This window comes from Pecten maximus, chromosome 17 (assembly GCF_902652985.1).
Source record: "Pecten maximus chromosome 17, xPecMax1.1, whole genome shotgun sequence".
Lineage (NCBI taxonomy): Eukaryota > Metazoa > Mollusca > Bivalvia > Pectinida > Pectinidae > Pecten > Pecten maximus.
The window spans coordinates 11,698,087-11,722,382 of record NC_047031.1 but is presented as its reverse complement, the minus strand read 5'-3'; the positions used below and the strand labels follow the sequence as shown (position 1 = coordinate 11,722,382).

The 24,296-nt window shown below is 41.0% G+C and overlaps 1 protein-coding gene across 4 annotated transcripts in view; it reads left to right on the top strand.

Annotated features, from left to right (window-relative positions):
* Positions 1-23,256, top strand: part of LOC117315490 (dihydrofolate reductase-like) — a 64,397-nt gene extending 41,141 nt beyond the window's left edge. For all 4 annotated transcript variants that reach the window (XM_033869699.1, XM_033869697.1, XM_033869698.1 and 1 more), the window contains 6 exons: positions 6,823-6,923; positions 19,917-19,966; positions 20,748-20,853; positions 21,279-21,411; positions 21,767-21,876; positions 22,942-23,256. In XM_033869699.1, the coding sequence (XP_033725590.1) occupies positions 6,823-6,923; positions 19,917-19,966; positions 20,748-20,853; positions 21,279-21,411; positions 21,767-21,876; positions 22,942-23,032 (591 nt within the window). In that variant the 3' untranslated portion in view covers positions 23,033-23,256. The remainder of the gene's footprint in view (positions 1-6,822; positions 6,924-19,916; positions 19,967-20,747; positions 20,854-21,278; positions 21,412-21,766; positions 21,877-22,941) is intronic.
* The last annotated feature ends 1,040 nt before the right edge of the window (positions 23,257-24,296 follow it).

Here is a 24,296-nt window from a genome sequence, read left to right as displayed (position 1 = left end):
TCAACGTAATCTTTGAAAAAAAATCATAAGAAACAGTATTCTACGTTCGTTATACGTAGTGACGAAACAGCTGAATGATCGATGTAACAGCGTAACAGATAGTTCCAATTTGGCGGAAAAGGTAATCAAGTACACAAGTACACAAAATATAGTTCCACACAAATTCATTGTTTTAATCATCATGAAAGAAAAATATTGAAATGTTGTCTTCAATTTTACAATTATTAACAAATTTTAAAGTTGATAAAACATTATTTCATGTGTAATCAAACGCGATTTTATATTCACACTTCTGCATTCTACGTGGCACCGTCAACAATGTACTGTATGTATTCATACGCGGCAGGTTAATTGTTCACCTAGGAATGAACGCTAATTTTGTTAGTACCTTCATATAGAGAACACACAGTGGAAATGTAAATATTAAACAATGTCTTCATATATCCTGTCCCTGTTGACATCATCATGGTAAGGTAATGACCTAAACCGAGGGTCTAAATCACAGCTTATTTCCAAATTGTTCAATACACTTGCAGATGTGTATCTACTATCTATGATATATCAGTTTGTAATCATCACCATTTTCCTTGGCTGCTTTAAGCAGCATTTCTTTCAGCGGATGAATCATTGAAACAGTTGGAATAGCTCATCACACATTATGGTTGTGATTGTTTTTAGGGGTTGTAACATTCAAAAGGGGCTTCAGCTAGATATATTTCTTGATCGGTGATTTTTACAAGTTCTTTCTTGTTCTTTTTAACTTCCTTTGTCATGAGTGTAGCAAAGATGACAGGCTATTGTTCAAGATAGCGACTAATTATGCCATAGCTGGAGTTTTGTCTTGATATCATTCTCGAGTTTATGGCTAGGGATGTCCCAAAGCTTTCTGTTTTTCCTAAAAAAAATGTGGTTAGCAGTTGAACTGGAATGCATTCTCCCTGTCAGTCTGGATACAGGTGGCAAACCGAAAGCTTTTTGAGCTTCTCTATTCAAACAGTGAGCAAAACACATTATGTGGGGAGCAAATTCACCAATGTTGATTCCTATGACAATTTTTGCTGTGTTGTCAGAGGTGATAAGAACAGGTTGATAAATGATTTAATTTCCAATTTTCCCCATAATCCTTGAGTACTGATGCCTGTTTTCAGCTGTGTGTGACTTAAACAGTTGCCTTGTTTGTAGCACGACTCCTTGAAGTTCCCATTCTGTTATGGTTATATAACTCTGTCCAGCCATCAGTAGTCAGAATAACTCCACTGCTATATTCAGTTGATGTATCTTTGTCACAGTTTCGTTGCAAATTTCCATGATCACTTCATCAGTTCTAGATGGTACTTGATGTTTGAGCTACAAAGTATTTATAGTTTTCCTTAAACTTTCGATTCGACCACAGACAATGACATCAAAGTTACTAATAACAAACTAACAAATATTACGTGATTTTTCTAGTGCCCTGGGGTGAGATATTGGGATTTGTTTACGTCATACAAACTTTATTGGACTCCATCCGTAATGCTCGCCTTCAGTAATTTGCCTTCTATTTTTATGTTTCAACGCACGATCGCATGATAAAAATCAACGTCTGGGTTGGCGTTTTATGTGTATAGCCATGTTGCTAGTATTTCCAGTTTTGTACGACACATCTTTGTAACAGTGTCGACACGTAGTGCCTTTTTTTCATCTCCAATTTAATACCAAAATTTTCAGTTAATCAGAACCCAAAATGTTTCCATGTCTGTAGTTTGAATGAAACAGACGGTTCCTCTAATTATCAAAGATCACTCGAAAGTGATTCCGCCGCCATGCTTATTTTGGGCGATACTAATTACCGCGCAGAAATCCGGAAACGGCCTGATCCGGAAAACTGGGCGTACCGTATTGCAAGAAAAAAAATACCGTGAACCAATCTGACATATACCTCGCTATATATCGTCCTACGGATTACCGTTGCATCACTAGGTTTTCTGCTGGTTGTCTTCGGCAGTGTCCTTCAGTGAGTAGCACTATATATCGGCAAAAGTTCCGGACTATCACAAGGAGACTTAACTCGAACATACCGCAGCCTTTTTAAACACACATACTCAGTCACCACACGCACGCGTCGCATGCACGCCTCGCACGCACTAAGATAAATATATACCTCATGTCTATGATGTATGTTGGGTGTGAACTGAACGGAGAGGGAGAACTGTCGCTTATATATAGTTTGAGTCGATTGTAGCTGACAACCTTTGCATTGTTCCTAATGTTTCTTGGGATTCTTTAAGTTATAGCACTGGGCAAGCTGTGACTACAAATTGTTTTTTTTGAGGTTTAGGACACATTCCACCTGATAAGTTATGCAACCAAAGACTTTCTCCCTCCTTATACGCCTTGATATTTTCCCTAAATCATAACTCTTTTTTCATGGAAGTTATTGAAAAGTTTTTGCGAGCAAACACATGATCCCCTTAATCTTCTGTGAGCGGTGATATGCGTTATCTGTGAGATTCCTCCTGATCTTCATGACTTTGTAGGTCAATTACAAGAGAAATATTTTATCAAACGTCATTTGTTAGTACTCTGATGAGTTGTGAACTAATGACCTGTTTCCATTCATCAAAACTAGAATGAGCTGATCTTAAGTTCTCCGAATTCCCACTGACAAACAGGGCAAGCAGGTTTTCGAGAGTTTGGTTAAGACGTTCCAATGGAGATCACTTTTTTAATATCTAACATCTGAAACATTACAGCAAAAATACGACTCAAAGTTACGAAATTGGTCAAAATGAAGCTGTTATGGGACTCCAATCTTGGATACAAATCTTTCAACAGAGACATTTTCTACGGTAGGCGCTTCCATGTCAGAAAGTGGATAGACCTAACTTTGGGAAAGAGTCTTACTGCCAGAATTTCTGATGTTTTCTGGTTTTGTTTCAATAAACCGCACGTCTAAATGCAAAATTAAGTCGACAGCATGTAAAAGGGTCTCTTCTACATTGACTTTCCTCCGCATCTGTAGACATAGAGATCAGTTCTGTTTCTTGCACTTTAAAGTTTGCAACTTAATTTTAATGATCATCAGTCTGACACCTCAGATCATCTACTTCAGATAGTATGTACTCCAGCTCTTTCTGGATAGAGATATTGGTGAGTCTGAGTAATGATAGTATGTACACCTTGTAAAATAGGTTGCTTTACTGTGCTCCTTTTAAAATACAAGCATTGCATCTGAAGAAAATGGCTTGCTAAAATTCTCAACACTACCAGCAGAGTCTTCCATGGTACCGGGGTATTACTGGAGAGATGTCAATATCACTTTTCATTATTATCGATTACAAAAAGGACATAAGCCCATACCAAATTTAACCCAGACGATAGTAGTAAGTGTTAATTGGAAGACCCCATCTTGGGGCCCAACTGGGGGCAAATGTGATGACTTTTTCAACAAGGAAAGAACAGATTAATACTAGAGTTATTTGTACAATCTACCGCATTATTTACTGGTACAGTAATCGTCTTTGGTGTAATGAGGTTATGTCGACTATTTATCACACTCTTAACGGGTGGATGTGACCAAGTTCCTTTTCACCCCTGACTGTTGGTAAACTCCCCTTTAATTGGGCCCGTGACATGGATGGGTATGCATGCCTCTGCCTTCGCTATACACTGTCTAGCCACCAGCTAAGGTCTGCTATCGCTGTGACTGTCCACACAGGATGCCTCACCCCTGATGCACATGACCGACCCCGAGTTGGCAGTCACTAGTGTGACATAAAAGCGCTGAAGTAGACGACAGTTTATGAATATCACACAAATAAATGAAAATTAAAGGTAACTAAATGCACTTTTAAGTTATACATAACTACAAATTCAGTGTGTCATGACTTGCTCAATTGTACAAATTGTCAGGGAAAATCCTGACAAAAAGATCCTGAAAATTATCCTTACAAAGGCAGACGGACGAATGATCCCGTTGCGGTGTTATAATGCTAAAAGAGAAAATGCAAATTAAATATTTGACGTTCGTACTTTCTGAGAAGCAACAACACATTTATAATCAAAATCTAAGATGTTATCGACCAAACTCGGAATATTGGACCAATCCAACGAGGGACTAGGGACGAAAACCGTACCCCGACCTGGGCTCAGTACCCTATAACTTTCCTGACGAATGTAAAGCCTCATGAGAGGCAGTGTCACATTAAACAACATCTAGGATAATGTTTACATAATTCTAAGCGAAAAAGTCCGAGAGTTTTATGCATGAATTAAATTTAAAGTACATATTATATCGTGAACAGCTTGTCATAATATAGACAAATGTTATCGATTCCTTATTTACTCATGCATATTAATGAAATAATCATATAATTATACGAGACAGGTGCTGTCAAATCACTGAACTTCATTAACATACGGGCATAGTAAAGTGATCATGTTGTATAAATAGCTATTGCACTATGTCGATCACATTACTGGAGGTAAAATATTACTTGTTGGAGAATTTCTTTGATTTTATTTTCACGACTCTGAACAAAGGTAGAAAGTTCGGTTACTTCTTCTTTCAGTATGTGAGATAAATGATTCAAGCCAGACTTTGTCGGCTCGGAATCATCTTGATGGTTTGTACACGTTTATCGTTTTGCGGTAATTCCTGCAGGTAGGGCGTAATACTTGTACCTGCTGCCCCATTGCATGATCGTAAGAGGCGACCAAATTTGGGATATTTTCCCCTTTTTTCTCAACAGCTTTCTTCTTTCTTATGTCTCCCTTGACAAGCATTTTGGGAGTGGGACGACTGGTTTGCCAGTATAACGTGACCGGGTGGGGTGCACTGCTGGGTATCTTTGGCAGTATCCTTCAGTGAGATCGCACTATAAATCGGCAAAAGTTCCGGACTATCACAAGAAGACTTTACACGAAAATACCGCAGTCTCCCAAATCACTCGCACGCACGTGAGGCCGTCCTTAAATGACTTAGCTGTTGATAGGACGCTAAACAAATAAAACCAAACCAATTTGTGGTAATTCACACAAACAAACAACACTGCAGTGACACGATGGCATTTAAATATATTTCGTTTGTGGTTTACACGAAGACTGTGTCAAAAGAACATGGACATATTTGTGGTCAAAACGGCTTACTTACGAACTCTTAAGTTTATTTTGTTTGGTCATTTGTGGACGGGGGGGGGGGGGGGGGGGGTCTCGCGTGATGCAATTCTATACATTTGCGTTGAAGTGTCATTATATAAACCAAGCACACTCTGTGGTCGTTATTATTGTATATATTAATGTTTTACTCGATATGATAACGTACACATTAAATAGGTAGTAAAATATATACAGGATCACGATGATGGTTTACATACCCCGCTCCACAGAACATCTGATCTCAAATATAAAAGTATTGCCATGAAAGGAAATCGGTAATAATTACACGCTTGACAACCCACTTAATGTAGCAGACTGTGGCGGGGAAAGGGAAAACGCTATCAATCATTACGTTTAATCCTTTAATATTAAACTTGGCGGATTTAATTAGATGTTTAAATCAAGATAAACACACTATGTATATGAAGCCTACATGCTATAACCCTTATATACGACGTAACATTTGGTCATTTGACTGGATCAAAAACATCAAAGCTTAACTCTTTTTAATTTATATATGAATCATACGATTTCCGAGTTTTGATTGGATTAACAAATTTGACGTACGTACCTGTAATGACAATGCCTTTATGTATCCTAAGCCCCAAGAAAATCGTGGAGCGGTGTAACACAATTCACAGGTAAACCTGCTTTCTGTGGCTGGCTTGTAACATTCCTTTTTGTATTTTATTGTCTGGTTATGCTTTTTTTAAACACGTTCTTAAAATATTTTGTTAATGCAAAACGATTAACCATTTTCAAATAGAATAGTTATCTAGAGTAACAAGCGTTTCGTTTTGTGTAATGTATCTTGTTTTCATAATTGTCTTGAAAAGGTCGATTGGTAAGAGTAATATAAACAAACGCCGTTGTGTATATTCGTTACAACTTTGTACAGGAAGTCTGAGTTTATGTACAGATACCACTTGATAATGATTTATACGCAGAGATAATTGTTCTGTCAGTAAGTCAACGATGGCTGTTAGACAAATGGTAATATCGACTTTGATAAATGGAAAGCATATCCAATGATATGAATATATTGAAATGGAATTGTCAGTTGTTATATTATTTTAATAAAGAATTACCTTTAAGGCGACATAATCATTTATGGACGTCAGTGAAAGGGAAGGTTTTGCATAAAGTTTGCAGACTTATCATCAATTTAAGGCAAACTGGAAAGTGTTTATGACAGGAAGACACAACGACATAATTCGTTATCCTAAAATGTCACAGCATGGCTATCTTAATTAGAATGACAGCTATTATATTGACAGAAGGCTCCTAATATAACTTCAATAGGAAGTAGACGAGTGATAATCTAACAGGATGTTGTTACTTTTCAGACTGAGATAAGTCCCGGATGTTGTTACTTTTCAGACTGAGATAAGTCCCGGATGTTGTTACTTTTCAGACTGAGATAAGTCCCGGATGTTGTTACTTTTCAGACTGAGATAAGTCCCGGATGTTGTTACTTTTCAGACTGAGATAAGTCCCGGATGTTGTTACTTTTCAGACTTGGATAAGTCCCGGATGTTGTTACTTTTCAGACTGAGATAAGTCCCGGATGTTGTTACTTTTCAGACTGAGATAAGTCGCGGATGTTGTTACTTTTCAGTCTGAGATAAGTCCCGGATGTTGTTACTTTTCAGACTGAGATAAGTCCCGGATGTTGTTACTTTTCAGACTGAGATAAGTCCCGACAGGATGTCGTTCAAGGTAATAGCAGCAATGTGTATCAACAGGGGTGTCGGGATGGCGAACAGACTTCCATGGCCATCGTTAAGGTAGGTGTAATAAATTGGTCATCAGTTTTAATGTCATTAGAATTGTTTGAAATTGACACTAAGATAGATTTACGTCCTTAATTGACGTAAGTAACCTGAACATTAAACCCTGAAGGACGACTAAGCAACTGTGTAATACATTTTCCTGTTCATTAATTGTTCAATACTGTCTGTTCACCTGTGTGACTTTTGTACGATGACTTTTGGATGTTAGTTTTACCGGTGGACGTTTTATCCAGCCCCCGAGGTCGTTACCCTACATACCACGTAAAAGTAAGGTACATGTATTGGTATGAACTGGGTCAACTGTCTGGAACATACACACGTCGTTCTCCTGTACATAGGTATATCCAGATTTATAGTAAGATGTATTTGACGTGATATACCTAAACGTTTGTCTAGGACGAGTCTTATAATGTAGAGACGGTTTTATGATGTAGTTTCATACCTATAATTCGGCATACACATACATTGTTCTGAAACTAAATTGTTAATAAAGTTGGAATCGTGTACAATCTGCAGCATGCTCGTGAGGGAAAGGTTCTTAATATAATGTACGTTTATGTTGTTAAATATTGTCTGTAATAACATTCCTGCGTCTCCATTTATCTAATATTACAACCAGACCATTTAAGAAATATTAACGATTTTCGCTTGTATGTAGCTACCACTGAAGCATGTCGAAACATTTAATAGTAAATGTACGTCTCATTTAAGCGGGAATATTTCTTTGATATAGTTTTTGTATTTTCTGATGTTGTGGCCCATTACTATGCCTTTCTGATGTGGTGCATACTACTATGTCGTTCTGATGTCGTGGCGCCCACTACTATGTCGTTCTGATGTCGTGGCGCCCACTACTATGTCGTTCTGATGTCGTAGCGCTCACTACTATGTCGTTCTGATGTCGTAGCGCTCACTACTTTGTTGTTCTGATGTCGTGGCGCTCACTACTATGTTGTTTTGATGTCGTGGCGCCGACTACTATGTTGTTTTGATGTCGTAGCGCTCACTACTATGCTGTTATGATGTGGTGCCAACTATTATGTTGTGCTGATGTCGTGGCCAACTACTATGTTATTCTGATGTGGCGCCCACTACTATATTGTTTTGATGTGATGCCCACTATTATGTTGCTCTGATATGGCGCCCACTACTATGTAGTTCTGGTGTCGTGGCGCCCAATACTGTGTTGTTTTGATGTGGCGCTCACTGCTATGTTGTTATGATGTGGCGCCCACTACTATGGTGTTATGATGTGATGCCCACTAATATGTTGTTTTGATGTGGCGCCCACTATTATGTTGTTCTGATGTGGCGCCTAATACTATGTTGTTCTGATGTCGTGGCGTTCACTACTATGTTGTTCTGATGTGATGTCCACTATTTTGTTGTTCTGATGTGGCGCCCAAAACTATGTTGTTCTGATGTCGTGGCGCCCACTACTATGTTCTGATGTGGCGCCCACTACTATGTTGTTCTGATATGGCGCCCACTACTATGTTGTTATGATGTCGTGGCTCCCACTACTATGTGGTTCTGATGTCGTGGCGCCCACTACTATGTTCTGATGTGGCGACCACTACTGTGTGGTTCTGATATGGCGCCCACTACTATGTTGTTCTGATGTGGCGCCCACTACTATGTTGTTTTGATGTGGCACCCGATACTATGTTGTTCTGATGTGGTGGCGCCCAATACTATGTTGTTCTGATGGTGTGGCGCCCACCACTATGTTGTTCTGATGTCGTGTTGCTCACCACTATGTTGTTCTGATGTGGCGCCCACTACTATGTGGTTCTGATGTGGCACAAACTAAAATGATTTTCTGATGTCGTGGCGCCCACTGCTATGTTGTTCTGAAGTCGTGGCTCCCACTACTATGTTGTTCTGATGTCATGGCGCCCATTACTGTGTTGTTCTGATGTGGTGCCCACTACTCTGTTGTTCTGATGTGACGCCCACTACTATGTTGTTCTGATGTGGGTCCCACTACTATGTTGTTTTGATGTGGCGCCCGATACTATGTTGTTCTGATGTGCTGGCGCCCTATACTGTGTTGTTCTGATGGTGTGGCGCCCACTACTATGTTGTTTTGATGTGGTGCCCACTATTATGTTGTTCTGATGTGGCGCCCAATACTATGTTGTTCTGATGTCATGGCGCTCACTACTATGTTGTTCTGATGTGGTGCCAACTATTATGTTGTTCTGATGTCGCGCCCACTACTTTGTTGTTTTGATGTGACGCCCACTATTATGTTGTCCTGATATGGCGCCAACTACTATGTTGTTATGATGTCCTGGCGCCCAATACTATGTTGTTCTGATGTGGCGCCAACTACTATGTTGTTCTGATGTGTGACGCCCACTACTATGTTAATCTGATGTGGCTCCCACTTCTATGTTGTTCTGATGTGATGCCCACTACTAAGTTGTTTTGATGTGGCGCCCACTACTATGTTGTTCTGATGTCCTGGCGCCCAATACTATGTTGTTCTTATGTGATGCCCACTACTATGTTAATCTGATGTGGTCCCCACTACTATGTTGTTCTGATGTGGCGCCCACTACTATGTTGTTCTGATGTCGTGGCGCCCACTACTATGTTGTTCTGATGTGATTCCCACTACTATGTTGTTTTGATGTGGCGCCCACTACTATGTTGTTCTGATGTGATTCCCACTACTATGTTGTTTTGATGTGTCGCCCACTACTATGTAGTTCTGATGTGGCGACCACTGTTTTGTTGTTATGATGTCCTGGCGCCCACTACTATGTTATTCTGATGTGGCGCCCACTACTATGTTGTTCTGATTTCGTGGCGCACTACTATGTTGTTCTGATGTCGTGGCGCACTACTATGTTGTTCTGATGTCGTGGCGCCAACTACTATGTTGTTATGATGACCTGGCGCCCAATACTATGTTGTTCTGATGTGGCGCCAACTACTATGTTGTTCTGATGTGTGACGCCCACTACTATGTTAATCTGATGTGGCTCCCACTTCTATGTTGTTCTGATGTGATGCCCACTACTAAGTTGTTTTGATGTGGCGCCCACTACTATGTTGTTCTGATGTCCTGGCGCCCAATACTATGTTGTTCTTATGTGATGCCCACTACTATGTTAATCTGATGTGGTCCCCACTACTATGTTGTTCTGATGTGGCGCCCACTACTATGTTGTTCTGATGTCGTGGCGCCCACTACTATGTAGTTCTGATGTGATTCCCACTACTATGTTGTTTTGATGTGGCGCCCACTACTATGTTGTTCTGATGTGATTCCCACTACTATGTTGTTTTGATGTGTCGCCCACTACTATGTAGTTCTGATGTGGCGACCACTGTTTTGTTGTTATGATGTCCTGGCGCCCAATACTATGTTATTCTGATGTGGCGCCCACTACTATGTTGTTCTGATGTCGTGGCGCACTACTATGTTGTTCTGATGTCGTGGCGCACTACTATGTTGTTCTGATGTCGTGGCGCCCACTACTATGTTGTTCTGATGCCGTGGCGCACAACTATGTTGTCTTGATGTCGTGGCGCACTACTATGTTGTTTTGATGTCGTGGCGCACTACTATGTTGTTTTGATGTCGTGGCGCCCACTACTATGTTCTGATGTGGCGACCACTACTGTGTGGTTCTGATGTGGCGCCCACTACTATGTTGTTCTGATAAGGCGCCCACTACTATGTTGTTTTGATGTGGCGCCCGATACTATGTTGTTCTGATGTGGTGGCGCCCAATACTATGTTGTTCTGATGGTGTGGCGCCCACTACTATGTTGTTCTGATGTGATGCCCACTACTAAGTTGTTTTGATGTGGCGCCCACTACTATGTTGTTCTGATGTCCTGGCGCCCAATACTATGTTCTTATGTGATGCCCACTACTATGTTAATCTGATGTTGCCACCACTACTATGTTAATTTGATGTGGTTCCACTACTATGTTGTTCTGATGTGGCGTCCAATACTATGTTGTTCTGATGTGGCGCCCACTACTATGTTGTTCTGATGTCGTGATGCTCACCACTATGTTGTTCTGATGTAATGTGCACTACTATGTTGTTCTGATGTGACGCCCACTACTATGTTGTTCTGATGTGGCGCCCACTGCTATGTTGTTCTGATGTGGCGCCCACTACTATGTGGTTCTGATGTGATTCCCACTACTATTTTAATCTGATGTGGCTCCCACTACTATGTTGTTCTGATGTGGCGCCCACTACTATGTTTATCTGATGTGGCTCCCACTACTATGTTGTTCTGATGTGGCGCCCAATACTATGTAGTTCTGATGTCATGGCGCTCACTACTATGTTGTTCTGACGTGGTGCCAACTATTATGTTGTTCTGATGTGGCGCCCACTACTATGTTGTTCTGATGTGATGCCCACTACTATGTTGTTTTGATGTGGCGCCCACTACTATGTTGTTCTGATGTGGCGCCCACTACTATGTTGTTCTGATGTCGTGATGCTCACCACTATGTTGTTCTGATGTAATGTCCACTACTATGTTGTTCTGATGTGGCGCCCACTACTATGTAGTTCTGATGTCATGGCGCTCACTACTATGTTGTTCTGACGTGGTGCCAACTATTATGCTGTTCTGATGTGGCGCCCACTACTATGTTGTTCTGATGTGATGCCCACTACTATGTTGTTTTGATGTGGCGCCCACTACTATGTTGTTCTGGTGTGGCGCCCACTACTATGTGGTTCTGATGTGATTCCCACTACTATTTTAATCTGATGTGGCTCCCACTACTATGTTGTTCTAATGCCGTGGCGCACAACTATGTTGTCTTGATGTCGTGGCGCACTACTATGTTGTTTTGATGTCGTGGCGCACTACTATGTTGTTTTGATGTCGTGGCGCCCACTACTATGTTCTGATGTGGCGACCACTACTATGTTGTTCTGATGTCGTGATGCCCACCACTATGTTGTTCTGATGTAATGTCCACTACTATGTTGTTCTGATGTGGCGCCCAATACTATGTAGTTCTGATGTCATGGCGCTCACCACTATGTTGTTCTGACGTGGTGCCAACTATTATGTTGTTCTGATGTGGCGCCCACTACTATGTTGTTCTGATGTGATGCCCACTACTATGTTGTTTTGATGTGGCGCCCACTACTATGTTGTTCTGATGTGGCGCCCACTACTATGTTGTTCTGATGTCGTGATGCTCACCACTATGTTGTTCTGATGTAATGTCCACTACTATGTTGTTCTGATATGGCGCCCACTACTATGTTGTTTTGATGTGGCGCCCGATACTATGTTGTTCTGATGTGGTGGCGCCCAATACTATGTTGTTCTGATGGTGTGGCGCCCACTACTATGTTGTTCTGATGTGATGCCCACTACAAAGTTGTTTTGATGTGGCGCCCACTACTATGTTGTTCTGATGTCCTGGCGCCCAATACTATGTTCTTATGTGATGCCCACTACTATGTTAATCTGATGTGGCCCCCACTACTATGTTAATTTGATGTGGTTCCACTACTATGTTGTTCTGATGTGGCGCCCAATACTATGTAGTTCTGATGTCATGGCGCTCACTACTATGTTGTTCTGATGTGGTGCCAACTATTATGTTGTTCTGATGTGGCGCCCACTACTATGTTGTTCTGATGTGATGCCCACTACTATGTTGTTTTGATGTGGCGCCCACTACTATGTTGTTCTGATGTGATTCCCACTACTATGTTGTTTTGATGTGGCGCCCACTACTATGTTGTTCTGATGTGATTCCCACTACTATGTTGTTTTGATGTGTCGCCCACTACTATGTAGTTCTGATGTGGCGACCACTGTTTTGTTGTTATGATGTCCTGGCGCCCACTACTATGTTATTCTGATGTGGCGCCCACTACTATGTTGTTCTGATGTCGTGGCGCACTACTATGTTGTTCTGATGTCGTGGCGCACTACTATGTTGTTCTGATGTCGTGGCGCCAACTACTATGTTGTTATGATGTCCTGGCGCCCAATACTATGTTGTTCTGATGTGGCGCCAACTACTATGTTGTTCTGATGTGTGACGCCCACTACTATGTTAATCTGATGTGGCTCCCACTTCTATGTTGTTCTGATGTGATGCCCACTACTAAGTTGTTTTGATGTGGCGCCCACTACTATGTTGTTCTGATGTCCTGGCGCCCAATACTATGTTGTTCTTATGTGATGCCCACTACTATGTTAATCTGATGTGGTCCCCACTACTATGTTGTTCTGATGTGGCGCCCACTACTATGTTGTTCTGATGTCGTGGCGCCCACTACTATGTTGTTCTGATGTGATTCCCACTACTATGTTGTTTTGATGTGGCGCCCACTACTATGTTGTTCTGATGTGATTCCCACTACTATGTTGTTTTGATGTGTCGCCCACTACTATGTAGTTCTGATGTCGTGGCGCACTACTATGTTGTTCTGATGTCGTGGCGCACTACTATGTTGTTCTGATGTCGTGGCGCACTACTATGTTGTTCTGATGTCGTGGCGCCCACTACTATGTTGTTCTGATGCCGTGGCGCACAACTATGTTGTCTTGATGTCGTGGCGCACTACTATGTTGTTTTGATGTCGTGGCGCACTACTATGTTGTTTTGATGTCGTGGCGCCCACTACTATGTTCTGATGTGGCGACCACTACTGTGTGGTTCTGATGTGGCGCCCACTACTATGTTGTTCTGATAAGGCGCCCACTACTATGTTGTTTTGATGTGGCGCCCGATACTATGTTGTTCTGATGTGGTGGCGCCCAATACTATGTTGTTCTGATGGTGTGGCGCCCACTACTATGTTGTTCTGATGTGATGCCCACTACTAAGTTGTTTTGATGTGGCGCCCACTACTATGTTGTTCTGATGTCCTGGCGCCCAATACTATGTTCTTATGTGATGCCCACTACTATGTTAATCTGATGTTGCCACCACTACTATGTTAATTTGATGTGGTTCCACTACTATGTTGTTCTGATGTGGCGCCCAATACTATGTTGTTCTGATGTGGCGCCCACTACAATGTTGTTCTGATGTCGTGATGCTCACCACTATGTTGTTCTGATGTAATGTCCACTACTATGTTGTTCTGATGTGGCGCCCACTACTATGTTGTTCTGATGTGGCGCCCACTACTATGTTGTTCTGATGTGGCGCCCACTACTATGTGGTTCTGATGTGATTCCCACTACTATTTTAATCTGATGTGGCTCCCACTACTATGTTGTTCTGATGTGGCGCCCACTACTATGTTAATCTGATGTGGCTCCCACTACTATGTTGTTCTGATGTGGCGCCCAATACTATGTAGTTCTGATGTCATGGCGCTCACTACTATGTTGTTCTGACGTGGTGCCAACTATTATGTTGTTCTGATGTGGCGCCCACTACTATGTTGTTCTGATGTGATGCCCACTACTATGTTGTTTTGATGTGGCGCCCACTACTATGTTGTTCTGATGTGGCGCCCACTACTATGTTGTTCTGATGTCGTGATGCTCACCACTATGTTGTTCTGATGTAATGTCCACTACTATGTTGTTCTGATGTGGCGCCCACTACTATGTAGTTCTGATGTCATGGCGCTCACTACTATGTTGTTCTGACGTGGTGCCAACTATTATGTTGTTCTGATGTGGCGCCCACTACTATGTTGTTCTGATGTGATGCCCACTACTATGTTGTTTTGATGTGGCGCCCACTACTATGTTGTTCTGGTGTGGCGCCCACTACTATGTGGTTCTGATGTGATTCCCACTACTATTTTAATCTGATGTGGCTCCCACTACTATGTTGTTCTGATGTGGCGCCCAATACTATGTAGTTCTGATGTCATGGCGCTCACTACTATGTTGTTCTGACGTGGTGCCAACTATTATGTTGTTCTGATGTGGCGCCCACTACTATGTTGTTCTGATGTGATGCCCACTACTATGTTGTTTTGATGTGGCGCCCACTACTATGTTGTTCTGATGTGGCGCCCACTACTATGTTGTTCTGATGTCGTGATGCTCACCACTATGTTGTTCTGATGTAATGTCCACTACTATGTTGTTCTGATGTGGCGCCCACTACTATGTAGTTCTGATGTCATGGCGCTCACTACTATGTTGTTCTGACGTGGTGCCAACTATTATGTTGTTCTGATGTGGCGCCCACTACTATGTTGTTCTGATGTGATGCCCACTACTATGTTGTTTTGATGTGGCGCCCACTACTATGTTGTTCTGGTGTGGCGCCCACTACTATGTGGTTCTGATGTGATTCCCACTACTATTTTAATCTGATGTGGCTCCCACTACTATGTTGTTCTGATGCCGTGGCGCACAACTATGTTGTCTTGATGTCGTGGCGCACTACTATGTTGTTTTGATGTCGTGGCGCACTACTATGTTGTTTTGATGTCGTGGCGCCCACTACTATGTTGTTCTGATGTGGCGACCACTACTATGTTGTTCTGATGTCGTGATGCTCACCACTATGTTGTTCTGATGTAATGTCCACTACTATGTTGTTCTGATGTGGCGCCCAATACTATGTAGTTCTGATGTCATGGCGCTCACTACTATGTTGTTCTGACGTGGTGCCAACTATTATGTTGTTCTGATGTGGCGCCCACTACTATGTTGTTCTGATGTGATGCCCACTACTATGTTGTTTTGATGTGGCGCCCACTACTATGTTGTTCTGATGTGGCGCCCACTACTATGTTGTTCTGATGTCGTGATGCTCACCACTATGTTGTTCTGATGTAATGTCCACTACTATGTTGTTCTGATATGGCGCCCACTACTATGTTGTTTTGATGTGGCGCCCGATACTATGTTGTTCTGATGTGGTGGCGCCCAATACTATGTTGTTCTGATGGTGTGGCGCCCACTACTATGTTGTTCTGATGTGATGCCCACTACTAAGTTGTTTTGATGTGGCGCCCACTACTATGTTGTTCTGATGTCCTGGCGCCCAATACTATGTTCTTATGTGATGCCCACTACTATGTTAATCTGATGTGGCCCCCACTACTATGTTAATTTGATGTGGTTCCACTAATATGTTGTTCTGATGTGGCGCCCAATACTATGTAGTTCTGATGTCATGACGCTCACTACTATGTTGTTCTGATGTGGTGCCAACTATTATGTTGTTCTGATGTGGCGCCCACTACTATGTTGTTCTGATGTGATGCCCACTACTATGTTGTTTTGATGTGGCGCCCACTACTATGTTGTTCTGATGTGGCGCCCACTACTATGTTGTTCTGATGTCGTGATGCTCACCACTATGTTGTTCTGATGTAATGTCCACTACTATGTCGTTCTGATGTGGCGCCCACTACTATGTTGTTCTGATGTAATGTCCACTACTATGTTGTTCTGATATGGCGCCCACTACTATGTTGTTCTGATGTGGCGCCCACTACTATGTTGTTCTGGTGTGGCGCCCACTACTATGTGGTTCTGATGTGATTCCCACTACTATTTTAATCTGATGTGGCTCCCACTACTATGTTGTTCTGATGTGGCGCCCACTACTATGTGGTTATGATGTGGCCCCCACTGCTATATTAATCTGATGTGGCTCCCACTACTATGTTGTTCTGATGTGGCGCCCAATACTATGTAGTTCTGATGTCATGGCGCTCACTACTATGTTGTTCTGATGTGGTGCCAACTATTATGTTGTTCTGATGTGTCGCCCACTACTATGTTGTTCTGATGTGATGCCCACTACTATGTTGTTTTGATGTGGCGCCCACTACTATGTTGTTCTGATGTCCTGGCGCCCACTACTATAATGTTCTGATGTCCTGGCGCCCACTACTATGTTATTCTGATGTGGCGCCCACTACTATGTTGTTCTGATGTCGTGGCGCACTAATATGTTGTTCTGATGTCATGTCGCCCACTACTATGTTGTTCTGATGCCGTGGCGCACAACTATGTTGTTCTGATGTCATGGCGCCCACTACTATGTTGTTCTGATGCCGTGGCGCACAACTATATTGTTTTGATGTCGTGGCGCACTACTATGTTGTTATGATGTCGGGGCGCACTACTATGTTGTTTTGATGTCGTGGCTCCCACTACTATCTTGTTCTGATGTCGTGGCGCCCACTACTATGTATTTCTGATGTCGTGGCGCCCATTACTATGTTGTTTTGATGTCGTGGCGCACTACTATGTTTTTCTGATGTCTTGGCGCCCACTTTTATGTTGCTCTGATGTCGTGGCGCCCACTACTATGCTGTTATGATGTCGTGATGCCCACTACTATGTTGTTAAGATGTCGTGTCGCTCACTTATATGTTGTTGTGATGTCGTGGCGCCCACTACTATGTCGTTTTGAAGTCGTGGTCCAGTATGTTGTTCTGATATCGTGATGCCCACTACTTTGTCTTTAGTTTTGATATTCACTTAACAGTTTGATTTATACGATTATTCTTTGGTTTATATTCCGACATCATCATGTTTTTCGTCCTGCCGTTCAGCTTCAATTATTTCTTGTTGCTTACCACTAGGACGAAAATTCCACTGTACCTTTGATACACGTTTTCCCAGCGAAGCCCATGTTGTCAGGTCACAAGAATATGCCGATCACGATAGCAATAGAAATATTTGATATGAAAATAGAAGCAATCTGCGGAGTTCAAACTATCTCAGTCAATTTATCCCATTTTTACCTCACCCACCTTGGGGTCAGCCAGGACCATCATGTGCATACAATCAAATTACCATCGTATATTGATAATTCTAACCAGGATTGTATTATTTCTAATGGTGATTAAACAAATCATGCTGAAAGATATTAATCTCGTATATAAGCTGTATTAAATTTTACCCCCTCCCCAAGGGGAAAACTCGAGACCCTAAGGTCATGAAAATCATTATATAACACCGTCGAATATTGCCAAGTGAAACTGCTATGGATGATGATAATATATTGGACATATACAGAGTTCAAAAATATACTTACGGTATAGCGTCCTTACCTGAACAAAGGCCGTTATTGTATTTGTTTTGTGTTGTTTAACGTCCGACCAACAGCTATGGTCATTTAAGGACGACCTCCATTGTGTGTTGTTTAACGTCCTATCAACAGCTATAATCATTTAAGGACGACCTTCAGTGTGTGTTGTTTAACGTCCTACCAACAGCTATGATCATTTAAGGACGACCTTCAGTGTGTGTTGTTTAACGTCCTACCAACAGCTATGATCATTTAAGGACGACCTCCATTGTGTGTTGTTTAACGTCCTACCAACAGCTATAATTATTATTTAAGGACGTCCTCCATTGTATGTTGTTTAACGTCCTTCCAACGGCTATGATCATTTAAAGACGACCTCCATTGTGTGTTGTTTAACGTCCTATCAACAGCTATAATCATTTAAGGACGACCTTCAGTGTGTGTTGTTTAACGTCCTACCAACAGCTATGGTCATTTAAGGACGACCTCCGCTGTGTGTTGTTTAACGTCCTACCGACAGCTATGGTCATTTAAGGACGACCTCACTTGTGTGTTGTTTAACGTCCTACCAACAACAATGATCATTTAAGGACGACCTCCATTGAGTGTTGTTTAACGTCTTACCAACAGCTATGATCATTTAAGGACGACCTTCAGTGTGTGTTGTTTAACGTCCTACCAACAGCTATGATCATTTAAGGACATCCTCCATTGTATGTTGTTTAACGTCCTACCAACAGCTATGATCATTTAAGGACGACATCAATTGTGTGTTGTTTAACGTCCTACCAACAGCTATGATCATTTAAGGACGACATCCATTGTGTGTTGTTTAACGTCCTATCAACAGCTGTGATCATTTAAGGACGTCCTCCATTTTGTGTTGTTTAACGTCCTACCAACAGCTATGATAATTTAAGGACGACCTCCATTTTGTGTTGTTTAACGTCCTATCAACAGCTGTGATCATTTAAGGACGACCTTCAGTGTGTGTTGTTTAACGTCCTACCAACAGCTATGATCATTTAAGGACAACCTCCATTTTGTGTTGTTTAACGTCCTATCAACAGCTGTGATCATTTAAGGACGACCTTCAGTGTGTGTTGTTTAACGTCCTACCAACCGCTATGATCATTTAAGGACGTCCTCCATTGTGTGTTGTTTAACGTCCTACCAACAGCTATGGTCATTTAAGGACGTCCTCCATTGTGTGTTGTTTAACGTCCTACCAACAGCTATGATCATTTAAGGACAACCTCCATTGTGTGTTGTTTAACGTCCTATCAACAGCTATAATCATTTAAGGACGACCTTCAGTGTGTGTTGTTTAACGTCCTACCAACAGCTATAATCATTTAAGGACGACTTTCAGTGTGTGTTGTTTAACGTCCTATCAACAGCTTTAATCATTTAAGGACGACCTCCATTGTGTGTTGTTTAACGTCCTATCAACAGCTGTGATCATTTAAGGACGACCTCAGTGTGTGTTGTTTAACGTCCTACCAACAGCTATGATCATTTAAGGACGACCTCCATTGTGTGTTGTTTAACGTCCTACCAACAGCTATGATCATTTAAGGACGACCTCCATTGTGTGTTGTTTAACGTCCTATCAACAGCTGTGATCAGTTAAGGACGACCTCCACTGTGTGTTGTTTAACGTCCTACCAACAGCTATGATAATTTAAGGACGACCTCCATTGTGTGTTGTTTAACGTCCTACCAACAGCTATGATAATTGAAGGACGACCTTCAGTGTGTGTTGTTTAACGTCCTACCAACAGCTATGATAATTGAAGGACGACCTTCAGTGTGTGTTGTTTAACGTCCTACCAACAGCTATGATAATTTAAGGACAACCTCCATTGTGTTTTTTAACGTCCTGTCAACAACAAGGGTAACTGATGGACGGTCTCTTTGTGCGATATGTGCGTGGGGTGAATGTGTTTTGGTATGTTTGTCCAATATCACATGCTTTGACATCTATCTTTATTGTTTTTCAGTAAAGAATATCGATATTACATGGACCTAACATCGAGGACAGTTGAACCTGGTAAGTACTGGCAGAACCACAGGGACTTGACTTGTTCGTTCCTCTGACTCAAAATGAAACAAGAGGCCCAATAGGCCTGCACCGCTCACCTGGCTCTACAGCAAGTTTGAAGTTGATTGAGGACATTTCTATAGATTCTATACTGATTACCACTTTATTTGAATATCAGAGTACGCTAGATTTATTCATGTCAATAAATCTTCTAGTCCTTGATTCCAGCATACTATTGGCCTAATATCAGGTATCGGAAACTCTGGGCTTTCGCAAAATCATTGTTAAAAAATGAAGTATATTTGGCCCCTGTGACCTTGAATGTAGGTCAAGGTTGTTCATTTGAACAAACTTGGTAGCCGTTTACCCCAGCATGTTACATATATTATATCTAATCCCTGTGCCTCTTCGTTGTTGAGAAGAAGTCGTCGTTTGAAGATTTTAGTGTATTTGACCCAAGTAACCTTGAATGAACTTTGTAGCTCTTCAGCGGGTGGGGTGTCCTGTTTGGTGTCTTCGGCAGTATGCTTCAGTCAGGTAGCACTATAAATCGGCAAATGTTCCGGCCTATCGCAAGGACACATAACACAAACATACCGCAGCCTCCAAAACACACAAACGCATTCACCAATCCAACCCCTATTTTTCTGATTTTTACCGATTGGAGTCTATTTTTCAGACCTCCCATCAGTAATACAAAACTAATGGTATTTACCTGTTTACTAGAAAGTTAATATCTCACCGTTTGTACCTGCCACATGTTGATGACCAAGTGTAACATTTACTACAGGTAAAAAGTGTGTCAATATAAAAGGACGAGTGACGTGGCAATGTACCTGTATGGAGGAGAAGGCCCGCGGCTCCATCATCAACATCGTCATCAGCAGAAATCCGAGGTGTGTGTTCACATCACAGGGAGGTCCTATGTAATAATGAATCAACGGTCGGTTCTGGACGCTTTAAACTAGACATCTACTCTGACAATAATCCCCGATTTTAATTATAGATATTGCACGCTTAGTACCACTGTCATTCGGTAATTATTGACGGTTGCTGGTCGCTTTATGCAAATTTTGATTTAGATGGTATTTAGTTAACGGCCACTTATCTAGTTAAAGGAAAATTGACAAAAACGCTTAGGACCAATTCTGACACAATTCTTGAGCGCTAAGTATAAGAAGATATGATTTTGTAACCGAGCATAAATGACACTAAACGTCTGACATGAACCATCATATTTAATATCAACTTCATTATACCACAAATATAATATAATATCTAACATATAAAAACGGTAAGACTGACTTTTTTTCGTTTTAAGTGAAGAGATTTCAGCAGACCCGTACGTCCATAAAATAGTAGCCAGTTTCGATGATGCCCTTTTGTATGTGGACAATACATTGCGAGACCAAGTGGAAACAGTATGGGTGATGGGAGGACAACAAATTTATACCGTAAGTGCTAACTGTTTCCTGTATTAAAGATTTTACAGATAGTAGGTTGTTTTTTATCTTAAACCAAGGCAACAAATTAATACTGTACACTATTACCTCCCTCCAAAAGTTAATACTGTACACTATTACATCCCTCCAAAAGTTTAAAATACTTTACACTATTACTAACCTAACTACCATGCAGGTCACGGCTGGTACGTAAACTATCATAACGTTGTACTGATTTGCTAACAGATCTTTCTGGTTGATTTAATTTTTTTCTTGTGTTATTTTTTTCAACGCTCATTCAATATTCAATATTGTATTTGTCTAAACATGCATGGCACATCGTGTGTAAATGTTTTACATCTTTCAGGACGCCGTCAACCATCCACAATGTGGGGAAATCTATTTGACGCACATTTATGGTGAATTCGAGGCAGATACTTTTTTCCCGTCATTTGAGGATCGATTCCAGGAAGATAAGTAAGTATACCGTCCGATCACGTGAACAACCAACCAATTGAAAATATATATTTATGAAACAGCCCCTGTGTATAGAAAGTTGAGCCAAAGATAAAATGTATGGCAGCCACTGATTGGCCAGTATGTTATGAAGTGAGAAAATAGATATGTAGCCTGATAGGTAACTATCAAAAAGAAATGTTGATATACATTTCGTAAGTCCGATTGATTTTTTCTTCAAAGGTTCAGGTAATAATAATAAACAGGTAAACATTTAAAATTTTTGAGAATTTTTATTGCGAAATTCCTCCATTTTCAAAATGGCTACCCTGGAGAAAATTTGAGCTGAAGGACCCAACCTTATTTTGATTAGGTGTTATATCAGACCCTAAACTTTTGTTATAAACCATAGTTGTCATATTGAATTCAAGAATTTGAATGAAATACTCCAAAACGTTAACACTAAAGTCTATGGAAAACAATTGGTTGGTTGGTCCCTTGTATGCCTAGAAAAAACGAAACAGCGGCTGTATTTTACAAATCTGCAAAAGACATTCAAATCCTGTACAAATTGTTTGGTTGCACTTCAGTCCCCGAGGTTTCCGTTCTCCTCTATTTGACACGCAAAGAGTTAAATCATTATGAATAGCGGTACCGGATAGGAAATATCGAAATGTCCCTTTAAAATTAAAAAAATACAAAATTGATAAGGTTTTCATTTTTTTGATTATCATATTATCATTAATATTTCTATGTTCTTGTCTGCCCTCCTCACACATTTGCATCAAACTATCAGCGGTATGATACAGGTTAAAATATTCATTTAACGACCATTCCACTGTGATTGCTAATGGTGAAATCTGGAGTTGAACTTTAGATACAGTACCATGAAACACATCCTGTTTTATTACACTATGTAATTACTATCATCCAATCCGCTTTGATTGATTTGTGGTCGAATTTGGCGATGAACTGTGGATACAGTACCATGAAACACACACCCCGTTACATTACACCTACAATGTAATCAATGCCATCCAACTAAAGCTGCTATTCCTGTTGATTATGATTTTGTTTACTTTCAAGGTCCGTCGACTTGGACAGAACGTTACAAGAGGAACGTGGCATTACATACAAGTACAAAATTTATTGTCCAAAGAGTCAAGCAAACTGTTAAGGATGTGTTGCTTGTTATCGTTTATACGTTTGGGAAATATATCATCTTCGTTTATTTACATATATTTGTTTTTGAATGGATTATCGCATCTTAGATTCCGCTCTTGTCACCCCTGAAGAATGTTTTGACAGAATTGAAAGCCAGACAAGTTATTTGATGTGTAATAAAACTTCCATGTGTGCATAAATCAGAAAGAATGTGATAATAAAAAAACAGTAAAATTGTTTGTGTTTCTGTCTCACTGTCTATCAACATGTTCTAGGCATTTTGGTTCTAAACCGTCAATTTAAAATCAATTTAACATATTCATATCGCAAGATCAATCATATTTATTGCACGTAACTCAAGGAATAAATAGTTTGAATATTTTGACAATAACAAATCATATAATGTTAAGAGTTCTATATAAAGATTTCATCTTTTCACCAGCCTCATTTATATAAAATACGATTAGTCTCTCCCAATTTTACCAAATTTAGTTGTAAGTCAATTAAGTTAATGAGTAGCAAAAATTAACAAAAGTTCCCCTTTCGGGGTCCCCCCACTCAGGCCCCAGGGGTCAGATCAGCTTCCTTTATATGAAATATGATCACCCTCCTAAAGTGATGTTTTACACCAAAAGGATTTGTTGTACAATGCTGGGTCTCTTATAAAGCTGGATCCACGTCCCGAGATGGGTACATTGGTTCTTTGTACACACCGGGTGTATGGTTGGTGCGCGTAGGGTAGAAGTGTAGCAAACGGCATCCACAGCAGCTGCAATTTGATCCAACCTGTTTGACGTGGGTTGCATCTCGTAATCCGAGGAAAGATGTCCCTAGTGGTTTAAACACACATTTTAAATATCCATAGGGCGGTGGCTCAGGGCAAATAGCCAGAGAACTACAATTTACACACGAGAAAGTTCGTATTCTTTTTCGAGTATATTACTCCGTGTAACCCTGACACTTCGGCGCTGGAAAGGCTCCGAGGAGGGTTGGGGCACGGGTAATAAATCACAAAACTACTTTAAATGCCTATCATCATCCAGAAGACTATTAAAGGATTAATTGTTACTGTCAAATCCGTGAAGTCTTTGAGATCGTGATACCTCGTTGTTAAGGTCTTCCGCAAGTAGCAGGTGGATAATCTCCTGAAATTGTCAAAATTCTCGGGGATCGGTGTACATGTTAGGGCCCACCAGTCTCTTACCTTCAGCAAAGGTGTAATCACATGCCCTGCCTTGCAGAACGACACTGACGCAGAGATTCTGCAAGTCGAGAAT